Consider the following 13,960-nt stretch of genomic DNA (forward strand, 5'->3'; position numbering starts at 1 on the left):
AGGAATATATAATGCAAAAATGTACAAAAAATCTTAACTTTTGGAAATGAGGAAGCACCTTCCCACATAATTCTTGAAGTAGCAAAACATCAAAAGGAAATTACAAACCATCCACAGATCAATAAGAAGAATACTTCATCCTGTAGAATATATCTAAACCTATACTCAGAGGAAAATTTAAAACCTTATATGTCTTTATTTTTAAGAAAGAAAGGTGAAAAAATAAAGCATCTAAGTATTCATTTTAAGAACCCAGAAAAAAGAAATTAAGAAGAGATTAAAGCTTAAATCAATAAAATAAAAAACAAAAAACATAGTAGAAAGGATAAAAAAATTCAAAAGACCAATAAGACAGATAAACCCACACAAGTTTGATGAAAAAAAACCTGACGGAAAATAGCAAGAAGGGGAACATACCACAGTTTCAAGGAGGTGATTAGAATAACCATAAGAGAATGCTGTATGCAACTTTATGGTCACAAATTTAAAAATTAGGGAAAATAAGTGATTTCTTATAAATAATAAATATTATTCCAAGAAGAAATAGAAAATTAGAATAAGCCCATTGAATCAGTAGGAACTGGAAAGATGATTCATGGTCTACCATTAGAAAAAGCACAAGGGGAGCATTTCAAGGGAGGAACAAGCCATGATGCTATATTTGCAAAGAAGGAGATGTCTGGGATCTGGTCATGTGATTTTTATAGCCTTCATTCATATGAGGTTTAAAAAGAGTTTGTTTATTTATTTGGAGAGAGCTGATGCTGTCCTGTGAGCCCCTCTACTTCCACCCAAGAGGAGAAGTGTGTGCGGGTGCTTTTCTCTTCAGCTTAATCCAAGAGAGGGATTTTAAGGAATTCATTCAGCTAATTACACTGTCTTTGCATTTTATGGGGACCCAGTTGATTGGTGCCTGTTTCCTCCTGAAAAATCTAAATAGTGAGCCACTTGGGCAGAAAAGAGATCTGCTGCACCTGCTCATCTCAAGTTTCTTGGGCAAAGGGTGAGTGAATATCTCCCAAGAGCTAGATGTGGGTCATGTGTGAGAAGTTTTAGGTGTGGGGTTGCTTAGTTTCTTTCAGAGAGGGCCACATGGAGTGGCAAATGGACTTTATCAGGGAGAAGCTAAAGAAGACACAGGATTCCTCCAGGATGAGTAAGGTGTAGGGACGAATTTGCTGTTATCAGGGGAATTTCAGGGGAGTGATTGGGGAATTGTCCTCAAATAACCCACAAAAGCTGTCACGACTGAAAGTGCTATATCTCAGGAACATAGAGACTAAATAGCAACAATAGTATTGTCAAGGAAAAACTTCCCTGCTCCCCTTTCCTCATCTCCCTGCCAGGTTACAACTCTTGCAAGATTGGGTGAAGGAAAGTAGAATGTTGGGTGGGGAAAGAGGAAAGAAGCCAATTATACACCTTACTCCCAACTGTAGGCTTCCAACCAGGAGGGATGTTGAAAAGCAGGAAAGGGGAAAAACCTAATATTTACTCAACTCTAGAGTGTTCATTCTTCCGTAGGATTGGACATTTAAATTATTGAGTTGAGGCAGCATCTTGCGTCTTAGGTGACCACAGACTTTATATTAAAAAAAGTTTCTGCCCAAGCTTTTATTCTTTCTTTGCCATGACTTCAGTACATAATCTCTCTCCTTAAAAACATTGTACAAAAAATTACACAATGCTTTATGATTCATGAAGTATAGTTACATTTATTATTACCTTATTCAAACCCCTTACTGCTATCATGAGGTCAGCATTATTATCCTTACATTATGGAGGAGAGAATTGAGACTTAACTAAGTTCTGGAAGAGCCCACTTTTCTGACTTCATGGAAGAATTTCTTTCTTGGTGAAGGTTGAGTTGGCAGAGGTTTCAGTATTGCATATTATTGTTACCCCCTCAAAGCCCTTATCCTGCCTTCTTTCCACATCTACCTCTAGATGATTTGAAAATTATCCCTTTACCTTCACATATCTCCAAGGGGTATGTGAAGTATTTCTGCCTGGATTCAGAAATGTATCCATGGTTGCAGGTACAGTGAGTGTCATTGACACAGGAAGCATATAGGGGGCACAAACGACAGGTCCCTGCAAGGAGAAGAGAGGAAGGTCAGATGTCACCAGAGTCAAAATCTCTCCTGTTATCATTTGGTTTTGCCTCTGAGCAAAGGCCTCTCAAGGCTGAGGAAGCTGCACCTTTTTCCTTTTGTGAGACGTCAGTACATTAAAAGATACCAAACCCAAGCTACAGAAAAAAGTGGGATTCTTATGCATGATAAAAGACTGAGGTTGGCATTAAACAAGTTAATTTTAACACAAATATTTCAATGCAATATAACTGTGTTATTCTCAAGATCATTGCAGAATATATAAAAGGGGAATGACTTGGTTAAGACCTGGGACACTGCGTTTGATTCTGGCTCCACCACTTACTACCCGTGTGTCTTTGCACAAGTGTCCTACCCTCTCTGTGCCTCAACTTCCTCATCTGTAAAATGGGTTAATGTGAGGAGTAAGTGAATTAATACATATAAAGTTCTTCAGGCAGTGCCTGGAACATATTAAATGTCAGCTATGATTACAAAAATTTGAATTCGTAGGGTACCACAGAAGGTATATGGTGATAAGGGTACATGTTATCTTTGTAACACTATGTGTAACTTCATTTAGATGGAGATCACTAAGGATCTTAATTTGAGGTCCCTTGAAAATGAATGGAAATAACAGGGGCTGAGGAAATATCTCAAGCTTAAGTCTAGTGGAGAAATCTGGGAGCTGTCCAGGGTTCACACAGAGTGGAGGCAGGGAACATGATGGGGGGAAAATGTGCAGAGCCTGGCAACTCAGAATGCATCCCTAGCTTTTAGCTAGAAACGTAGAATCTCAGGCTCCACCCTAGGCTTGTTGATTCAGAATCTAGTGAGATCACCAAGGGATTAAAGTTAACCTGGAATGAACTTGCTCATTTTTTGTTGACTTGCTTGTGACCGGAATGAAATGATTTTCATCATGCTCTGTCTCTCCCCACCAGAATGTTTACTTCATGAGACTTGGTGTGTTTTATTCACTGTTCTACCTCTACCTTGGTCATGCTGTGGTTACTAAAAACAAATAAATAGACAAATAACAGTAAAATTTAAAAAAGATAACTTAAAATATAACCAAATTTGATGAAATGATGACTTAAAAAGAATTACAGGAGGAAACCTGCCCCATTTCTGTTCCCAGAAGTAGCCCCCTCCCTCTGTCTTGTTGGAGGATGTGAGTGGTCCCAGGTGCCTTATTGGTCTACACCCTCCCTGATCTCTGGCTATGGAAAAGTCAGGCTTTAAGCACTCACCTTTGGTTTTCTGAGCCACGACTCCTGACAAGCTTAGCAGAAAGCAGAGTCCTGGAACAGGGAAGCAGAAGGGAGACATGAAACGATTGAGGAAAGATTCTAGGATATTCTCCAAGGGCTGGGTATCAGTTATCTATTGCTGAATAACAACTCTCACAAAATGCAGACATTCGTTTTATTATCTCTTGTGGTTTCTATGATTTGGGAATCTGGGAAAGGCTCAGCTGAATAGTTCTGGCTTGGAGCTTCCTATACAGTTGCTGTTAGACAGTGATGGGGCTGGAGCATCTGGGAACTGGCTGGACATGGCTTCATGTAGTCTCAGGGCCTAGGGTAGTTTGGGCTTCCTCCCATCATGTCAGCCTTGGTCAGGCAGCTTCCATGGCACTTCAGAGCTCTAAGCATGAGTGTTCTGGCCAACCAGTCTACATCTCCTCTCAAGATCCAGTCCAGGAAGTCATGCAGCTCCATTCCACCGTATTCTCTTGGTTACAAGAAAGTCACATGTCCACCCAGATTCAAGTGGACCAGAACCAGAGTCTTTCTCTTGATGGAGGATAGGCAAAATTCCAGAAACATGTCTTGGAAGGGAAGTATTGTTTCTGCCTTTTTGAAAAATGAAGGCTGCCTCTATGTGAAGGCTACTTCTACTGTGGCTGCTAAAGTGCTATTTTCTTCTTCCCCAAACCTTCCCAACATCTGGTGGTATCATCCGCCATGTTCTTGCTTCTGCAAAGACCCGAAGGTGCTGGATAGGTGGGTGGCTTTTCTCTTCCTTTCTTAATAAATCTTACACCACTCTGATTGTTAGTTCTCTCCTTACTTTCTTTTCATTCTCTTATAACATACTAATGTCCAGAATAATTTGCCACTTGCAAGTACAATATACAAAATATTTAACAACTGGTATGTTTCAGGAACCAGCCAATCAGAATGGACATTGGAGACCCTCTCTGAGGCAGCAGGTGTTAATCTTTCAGCTGCTGAATTGTGAGGCAGTCGATGGGGTCCCAGGAAAGGGCCTGGGCTGGCAGGAGTGTCCTGGGAGCTGATTCTGGGAAACAATTATTTACACATGCTGTGGAAACATTTCAATATGAACAACCAATGTGGCTCTTCTAGTGTGCACAGGTCCAGTGACTAGTAACCTTATTTGCAACATTGGTTACCTCCTAAGAAGGTGGGTCCTGCAGATGAATGGATAAAAAATGTGATATATATATATATATATATATATATATATATATATATACACACACACAATGGAATGTTATTCAACCTTAAAAAATAAGGCAGTCTTGCCATTTACAGCAACATAGATGAATCTAGAGGACATTACGCTAAGTGAAATTAAACCAGACACAGAAGGACAAATACTGTATGATTTCTCTTATATGAAAAGTAGTCAAACTCACAGAAGAAGAGAATAGAATGGCAGTTACCAGGGCATTCTTTTTCAATGGGTATACAGTCTTTCTATATAAGATGAATACGTTCTAGAGGTCTGCTGTAAAACATAGCAAATATGTTTAACAACTTGGTGTTGTATACTTCAAAATATGCTAAAAGGATAGATCTCATGTTAGTCATTTTACAAAAAAAGAAAGAAGAAAAAGAAAAACATTTCCACAAATAATGAACATTTTGGAAGTGATAGATATACTTAATATCTTGATTGTGGGGATGATATCATGGGTGTATGGTGTATCCTTATGTCCAAACTCATCAAGATGTATGCATTAAATGTGTGCAATTTTTTTGTATGTCAATTACACCTCAATAAAGCCAAAATAAAAAAAGAAAGTGGGTCCTGGTCATGGAAGGTGTCTGTTTACCAAGTTGGATGACAGGTTGGGTGAGGGTGGACTAGTTTGGTGGAGCTGGTAAACTTTGATTCCTGTTGGTAAAGGACTGGGATTGGAGGACTCGAGACTGAGAGTCTGGTGAAGTGGGTGGGGGGATGTCTTGGCTTCCTTGGGGAGGTTCAGAAGATGTGGTGGCTGGTGTCTGTGGAGCAAGACTTGGAGGAGATGGGAATTTTTGGGTTAAAATGTGGCATGCCCTGTGATGAAAACACCCCTCCATCCTGCCTATGAGCACATCAGTGAAATTTCTCTTGAAGAGAGAGACTCATGTCTTGGGGAGAGGATTTCCTGGGTGGGGGAAATTGGGCAAAGTTCTAAGGGCAGCCTCCACAATATCCAAGAGGAATTGAGCTCTTACCACATGCCAGGCATTGTTCTAAACATTTTAGGTACATGAACATACTTCAGCTTTCTAACGACTTTAGAAGGTGAATACTAGAAAAATTAATTTTTAGCAAATATCTACTGGCAGATTTTGGTTTTTGGAAGTAATTTTGAGAGCATCTAGTTGCTAAGGAGTTTGGAGATTTCGTTCGCATGCACCGTTTTAAACAATGCTTTGCAAAAGATTCTGAAATAAAAAATAGTATATTGAAAAATTATACTCATGATAGTAATTAAATTACTGTCCCCTGAAATAATGTTTAATAATAAACATATGAACATTCAAAATCCTTATGAAAGAATTATGAACTGGAGGGACAATTTGGGAAGACAAACTCTAGGGAACAGCATTAAATATTTAATCTTTCCTGCTCTTCAGGTTATACTTCTGACTTTTCCTTTTAATTGCAATTTTTTAAAACAGAGAATTGCAAAATATAGAAATGGCCCAGTTTGGAGACATATACAAATGTTTTCTTCTCTCAACCAGAAATTTAGACATAAGGAATAATAACTGGTTTATAAAGAATAAAAATACTTTCCAATATAACTAAAATTGCATCACTGAGACTCTTTTAAAAGCTTAAAAGTCATTCACCCATCATCCTATAATATTCTTTGTACTGTCTCTAGTGTTATTTTTAGCAGGGAAAAGTTTATGTTTGGCATTTATTAACTTCAGCTTCAAAATTATTTTTTTCTGAGCCACCAAATTATGGCTTCTGTTTGTTTTAATGATATTTTAGTTGAATTTATATTATAAACTAGGAGAGTTTGGGGGAGAATGGATACGTGTTTACGAATGGCTGAGTCGCTTTGCTGTGCACCTGAAACTATCACAACATTGTTAATCGGCTCTACTCCAATGTAAGATAAAAAGTTTAAATGGTAAACAAAACAAAGAAAAACAAAACCAGAAAGCTGACTATGAGTGCTATTTCCATAGTAAATCTATAGTTGGAAATATTGAAATTACACAATGATTTACACATTCTAATCTAAATTATTTTATATTATAAACTAGAAAAACCTGATATATAGCTTTTTAAAAAAAATGAGTGATCTTAGTGTGAAGGGGTTGCTAAATCAGGTCATTAAAATATTCATGAGAAAGAGAACTCAAATGACATAAATTCTTAAGTTTTTAATTCCCATAAAATATCTCAAATATATAGAAAGAGTGACTGCTGTCAGCCAAACACTGCCTTGGACAGAAATGTGAGAACTTTTAAAAATGAATCACACTCAAACAATAAAAGCAATAATATCTGCAGAAAACTATTTGTAAGTATATGTAAAATAATATGATGTATGTTTTGTCCTTTATTTTAAAATAAAAATGCATGGAATAAAAAAAAAGAAGGTGCTCTAATTTCATTCTTTTCCATGTAGCTGTCCAGTTTTCCTAGCACCACTTATTGAAGAGGCTGTCTTTTCTCCATTGTATATTCTTGCCTCCTTTATCAAAGATAAGATGACCATATGTGCGTGGGTTTATCTCTGGGCTTTCTCTCCTGTTCCATTGATCTATATTTCTGTTTTTGTGCCTGTACCATACTCTCTTGATTACTGTGGCTTTGTAGTATAGTCTGAAGTCAGGGAGCCTGATTCCTCCAGCTCTGTTTTTCTTTCTCAAGATTGCTTTGGTTATTCAGGGTCTTTTTGTGTTTCCATACAAATTGTGAAATTTTTTGTTCTAGTTCTGTGAAAAATGCCAGTGGTAGTTTGATAGGGATTGCATTGAATGTGTAGATTGCTTTGGGTAGTAGAGTCATTTTCACAATGTTGATTCTTCCAATCCAAGAACATGGTATATCTCTCCATCTCTTTGTATCATCTTTAATTCCTTTCATCAGTGTCTTGTAATTTTCTGCATACAGGTCTTTTGTCTCCTTCAGGAGGTTTATTCCTAGGTACTTTATTCTTTTTGTTACAATGGTAAATGGGAGTGTTTTCTTAATATCACTTTCAGTTTTTTCATCATTACTCCCGAACACCATACACAAAAATAAACTCAAATTGGATTAAAGACCTAAATGCAAGGCCAGACACTATAAAACTCTTAGAGGAAAACATAGGCAGGACACTCTATGACATAAATCACAGCAAGATCCTTTCTGACCCACCTCTCAGAGAAATGGAAATAAAAACAAAAATAAATAAATGGGGACTTCCCTGGTGGCGCAGTGGTTGAGAGTCTGCCTGCCGATGCAGGGGACACGGTTTCGTGCCCCGATCCGGAAGGATCCCACATGCCGTGGAGCAGCTGGCCCCGTGAGCCATGGCCGCTCAGCCTGCGCGCCTGGAGCCTGTGCTCCGCAATGGGAGAGGCCACAACAGTGAGAGGCCCACATACCGAAAATAAATAAATAAATAAATAAATAAACAAATGGGACCCAATGAAACTTAAAAGCTTTTGCACAGCAAAGGAAACCATGAACAAGACGAAAAGACAACCCTCAGAATGGGAGAAAATATTTGCAAATGAAGCAACTGACAAAGGATTAATCTCCAAAATTTACATGCAGCTCAATATCAAAAAAACAAACAACCCAATCCAAAAATGGGCAGAAGATCTAAATAGACATTTCGCCAAAGAAGATATACAGATTGCCAACAAACACATGAAAGAATGCTCAACATCATTAAGCACTAGAGAAATGTAAATCAAAACTACAATGAGATATCATCTCACACCAGTCAGAATGGCCATCAACAAAAAATCTAGAAACAACAAATGCTGGAGAGGGTGTGGAGAAAAGGGAACCTTCTTGCACTGTTGGTGGGAATGTAAATTGATACAGCCACTATGGAGAACAGTATGGAGGTTCCTTAAAAAACTACAAATAGAACTACCATATGACCCAGCAATCCCACTACTGGCCATATACCCTGAGAAAGCCATAATTCAAAAAAAGTCATGTACCACAATGTTCATTGCAGCCCTACTTACAATAGCCAGGACATGGAAGCAACCTAAGTGTCCATCGACAGATGGATAGAATATTACTGAGCCATAAAAAGAAACGAAATTGAGTTATTTTTAGTGAGGTGGACGGACCTAGACTCTGTCATACAGAGTGAAGTAAGTCAGAAAGAGAAAAACAAATACCTTACGCTAACACATATATATGGAATCTAAAGAAAAGACGCAGTACTACTAGAGAACGGACTTGAAGACACAGGGAGGGGGAAGGATAAGCTGAGACAAAGTGAGAGAGTGGCATGGACATATACACACTACCAAATGTAAAATAGATAGCTAGTGGGAAGCAGCCGCATAGCACAGGGAGATCAGCTGGGTGCTTTGTGACCACCTAGAGGGGTGGGATAGGGAGGGTGGGAGGGAGGGAGATGCAAGAGATATGGGGATATATGTATATGTATACCTGATTCACTTTGTTATAAAGCAGAAACTAACACACTATTATAAAGCAATTATACTCCAATAAAGATGTTAAAAGTAAAGGTGAACACGATTAGCATTAACCTCATTGTGCCGGTTAAGAAACAGAGGCACAGAGAGGTTGAGTAACTTGCTCCATTTCCCAGAGCTAGTCCAGTGGCAGAGCTGAGATTAAACCAGGCCCTGGGTTCCTGCTGCTAACCTACCACCCCACATGATCTCCCTTTCAGAAATCCCACACAGTGCTGCATGCAAAGAGGAGTTGTTCAGATTGTACATCCTAAATTGGCAGTTTATTGTGACAGTGACTTGAGGAAGGGGTGCCCTTTCTCCAGAAGATGCTGGTCCCTAGATTTGATTAGGGTCTCAAAGTTCAGTAGAGGGTGTGATATGCTAACTCGGTCATTTGGGGCAATCCAGACCAATTGCAGGATTTGGGAGAAAATCCTATGGGCTAGCAGGGATCCTTTAAGAGTGGAAGGGAGGGCAGTACTAACACTGGGCCTCCCTGTATGAGTTTCTGATTGCTGCTGTAAAAAATTAACTGAGGGCTTCCCTGGTGGCGCAATGGTTGAGAGTCCACCTGCCGATGCAGGGGACACGGGTTCGTGCCCCAGGTCGGGCGGATCCCACATGCCACGGAGCAGCTGGGCCCGTGAGCTATGGTCACTGAGCCTGTGCGTCCGGAGCCTGTGCTCCGCAACGGGAGAGGCCACAACAGTGAGAGGCCCGCGTACCGAAAAAAAACAAAAAAACACAAAACACAAAACTGAATTTAGTGGCTTAAAATAACAGAAATATATTCCCTTACAATTGGTAGAAAATTCAATTCTGTCAAAAATCACTCTCATTGGGCTAAAATCAAGGTGTTAGTAGGGCTGATTTGGAAGCTCTAGGGGAGAATCCATCTCCTTGCTTTTTGCAGCTTTTAGAGGCTGCCCACCTTCCTTGGCTCACGGCCCCTTGGTCCATCTTCAAAGCCATTGGCATAACATCTTCTCCCCTTTCTGGTCTCTTGCCTCCCTCTGATGAGGACCCTTGTGATTATATTGGACCCACCAGTATAATCCAGGATAATCTGCTCATCTCAAGATCTTTAGCACATCTGCAAAGTCCCTTTGACCATGTGATGGGGTTCAGGACATGCCACCCCAAAATATTCCACTTTGGCATATTCATTATTTTGAGCTGGAGGCAATTGAGAGGCAGAAGATGCAGGACGAGCTTTATGATCTACCCTTTTCTACCTAAAAACTGGCCATAATTTCCCACAAGAAATGTGCCCTCCCTGTACCAGGATGAGAAGAGCATCTTTACTCCCAGAGACTGTGAATGGACCTTGAAACAGATCTGTACAAACAAGCTTACTAAAATAACCCTATCTTCCAATACTTTCCCCTCCTCTGTATCTCCTAGTCACTTCCTCACAATTTATTGCATCTAGCCCCAATCCCTTTGTCTGTCTTGTTTCCTCACACATTTATCATTTCTTTGTCTAAAAGGTACAGAACTTTGTGCTCTGGTCACTTCTTTGGGTCTTCATTTTCTTGTGAAGGCTCCCATGTACATGTTAAAATTTAATTAAATGTTTATGCTTCTCTCCTATTAATCTGTCTTATGTCAATTTAATTCTTATTCCCAGCTAGAGACCATCAGAGGGTAGAGGAGAATTTTTACCTCCCCTGTATATGTGAGGTAACATATCCACACGTTTCAGGGGATGTTGACATCTTCGGTGGGGGCTGTTACTCCTCCTCCCAGGCTCTTATTCTTCTCCAAAGAAGTTGCCAGGTCTGTCCCGTGATCAATTACTTATGCAACTGCTTTCATGGAGCATTTTGAATATTTTTGGTGGTCCAGTCAATATATTCTCAGCTGGGATGTGAACCGTTTAATGGCAGGATCCTGGAATATTTCTTAACACATTTAAATTTCCTTTTTTCCCACTTTTGTATGATGATTAATTTGCAGCAGCTACACTAACATCACAGCTGCCCCAATGATGACTATAGCTTTCAGAGGCAGCTAGTAAAACATATGGCTGAAAAGTACTTCCTGGTTCCTAAAACTCAGGCAGTCTGGGTACCATCACATTTCCTCAAGGCTAGTCTTCAAGGTGTCCTTCCAGCCCAGCCAGCAATCCTGTGCTCAATAATACGGGCATGAGTCTTAAGTTAGAGCTCTCGAAGAGTCATTGGCATGCCAGAATCCCAGAGTTCTAAGAGGCTTTAGAAGCCATCAGCTGACTCTTTTTGTTAATGAGAAAAGAGGTCCCCAGGGGTCAAGTACCTCAGACACCAGTTGTGCAAATTGGAGCAGGTTGCTTAACTACTCTAACTTTTCATATATGAAACAGGGTGATAGCATTGCCTGCCTCCTGGGGTTGGAGTGATGACATAAATGAGGGAATTGGGTAAAGCACAATGTCTGGCTGAAATCACTCCATAAATGCTAGCTGCCTCTATTATCATTTTATTTGCACTAGAATTCTATTTTTAAATTCTTCACCTGATACTCATTCTACTACACTGTCTGTTCCATCTAGTGATTGTGGTCAGAGAGGTCATGGATAACTGAAATTCACAAATAATCCATCTCAGAAGTTTCCAGGACCCTGCCTGCAGTTGCCCAAAAGCAGGAAACATCTTTTTTGAGCTTCTCTCATTAAAAGAATTTTTTAGCTTTACTGAGGCATAATTGATATATAAAAAATTGCACGCTCTCTCAGTTAAATTTGACTCCACAGATATATACTGGATACCTCTTATATGTAAGATGTTGCAGAAGGGGCTGCAAAAGTGAGGGGACCTTTGCCTTCAAGTAGCTTATATTATTTTGATAGACTTTATGATCTATTACCTGCCTCTGCAACTAAATAACTGTGAGGTTTTGAGCACCATTTCTGTGATGCCATTTTACATCTGTAATGTGGAGGTACTGTGTGATAATGAATATAGAACATCTTAGCCTGATACCAGGTGCTCAACATATGTTAGCTTTGGTTGATATTGTAGCTATTGATATTGTTATTTGATCTGGAGCCAGAGAATGGAAGGGATTTCACAGTTGGAGAGCTGCCTGCACAGATGTGGTTGTTGAAGTCATGGGATCTTAAGATTCCTCTAGGGAGAGAGAGTAGAAAAAGAGAAGGAAAAAACCCAAAGGCATATTAACAAAGATCTGAAGCCAGGAGGCTTGGATTCAAATCCTGGTTCTGCCATTTACAATCTGTGTGACCTTGGACGAGTAACATAACCTCTCTGTGCTCCAGTTTTCTCATCTATAAGATGGAAATAATATTAGTACCCACCTTATGAGCCCATTATGAGAATTAAATGGATTAATATGCAAGGTGCATAGTGAGTGCTCGAAAATTTTGGTTATTATTATTAATATTCAGGAAAAGGCAAAAGGAGGAGAAAGAAAGAATGGCAAGAGAGGCAGAGGAAAATCAGAGCAGTGCTAGGTCACAGAAGTTATCAAGGAGGAGAGAATATCAGTTAGAAAACAAGACCTGTGAAGAGGGAGATGAACAGCTCATTGGATTTGACCGTAAGGACAATTTTAGGGATATTTGAGAGCGTAGTTTGAATAGGGTGGTGAGGAAGGAAACCAAAACCCAAGGGTGAAAGGAGAGTGTTCAAAGCAGAGCAGAAGAAAGAGGAGAAGGGAAAGACAGCTAATTGTTGAACCAAGTAGCCCCTGATATGGGGTAGGTTAAGGTTACACATACCTGGAAGAAGCGATGACCCTTGCATTCCTGTGTGCAGGTAACCCTTGCCAGTCAGCTCTCAAAGCTCCCTACTGTGGTCCCTCTCAACCACTTTTCCTATCTCAAGGAAATCTCATGAGACTTGAGGTGGTCAGCTGACATAGGAAACCACTAACAGAAAAGTGAACTTCTTCCATCTTTCACCATCAGACAGATGGTTCTGCTTTTCATTAGTTTATTTTCTTTACCTTTTCTTCACTTGTTTTCAGATGTTTCCTTGGTAGTAGGTTTTCCTAGCTATTGTTGATCACCTTTGGGATTACAGAATCAATTGACCGTAGGAAAGGAATGCCCTTTAATTACAGAGCATTGTCTGAGGAGCAGGAAGTGACTGTGGGATCAAAATAAACTTTAAATAGCCCTGTGGTTTGGAGGTGGGTAAGCCAGAATTTACAGTATCTCTACCATTATCTAAAGTTTCTGAAAGTGTCATTTTTTACAAATCTGTGATCCCCCTTCCCCCTCAAAATATGGCACTCACCAGATCTGACTGGAGTCTCAAAGTCTGGTAGAAGGTGATGTATTATTTGGTCATTTGGAGCTATCTGGACCAATTGCAGGATTTGGGAGTCATTGCCTCTCTCAACAAATATTTATTAAGACAAATCTTATTGAGTGACAAGACCTGTGCTACTTTCTAGGGATATAGCAGTGAACAAAATTAACACAATATTTTCTATATAGAACTACAGAGAAAGGGAACATTGGAGGAAAAGCAGGTTTTGGGGGAGAAATAAAATTAAGTTTGGGGTAAGTTGATTTTGAGGTATTGTGATTTCAATATACATTGTATATGTAATCTAGATCACAAAAAAGAGGTCTTTTCCCTCCCACCCCCAGCCAATAGATGGTAGTTATAGCCATGATAATGGATTAAATCATTTAGAGATAGATTATAGAGTGAAAATAGAGTTCTGAGTAAGTAATTTAAAATCAGGGAGTGGAGGGATTTCCCTGGTGGCACAGTGGTTAAGAATCCACCTGTCAATGTAGGGGACATGGGTTTGAGCCCTGGTCCGGGAAGATCCCACATGCTGTGAAGCAACTAAGCTCATGCGCCACAACTACTGAGGCCGCACACCAGAACTACTGAAGCCCGCGCACCTAGGGCCCGTGCTCCGCAACAAGAGAAGCCACTGCAATGAGAAGCCCGCTCACCGCAACTAGAGAAATCCCACGTGCATCAA

The 13,960-nt window shown here is 39.9% G+C and overlaps 1 protein-coding gene across 1 annotated transcript in view; it reads right to left on the reverse strand.

The window, feature by feature from the left end:
* The window catches only part of ADGRE3 (adhesion G protein-coupled receptor E3), a 41,538-nt gene extending 28,694 nt beyond the window's left edge, over window positions 1-12,844 (reverse strand). Inside the window, exons 1-3 of the mRNA XM_022558321.2 lie at window positions 12,735-12,844; window positions 3,347-3,397; window positions 1,972-2,094 (exon numbers count right to left, since the gene is read on the reverse strand). Of these exons, the coding sequence (XP_022414029.2) occupies window positions 1,972-2,094; window positions 3,347-3,397; window positions 12,735-12,759 (199 nt within the window). The 5' untranslated portion in view covers window positions 12,760-12,844. The remainder of the gene's footprint in view (window positions 1-1,971; window positions 2,095-3,346; window positions 3,398-12,734) is intronic.
* Window positions 12,845-13,960: the final 1,116 nt, after the last annotated feature.

Source organism: Delphinapterus leucas, unplaced genomic scaffold, assembly GCF_059928025.1.
Source record: "Delphinapterus leucas isolate spDelLeu-1000000601 "Yukka" unplaced genomic scaffold, BTC_Dleu_Yukka2 spDelLeu_asBTCV2_sq25, whole genome shotgun sequence".
In the NCBI taxonomy this organism is placed as follows: Eukaryota; Metazoa; Chordata; class Mammalia; order Artiodactyla; family Monodontidae; genus Delphinapterus; species Delphinapterus leucas.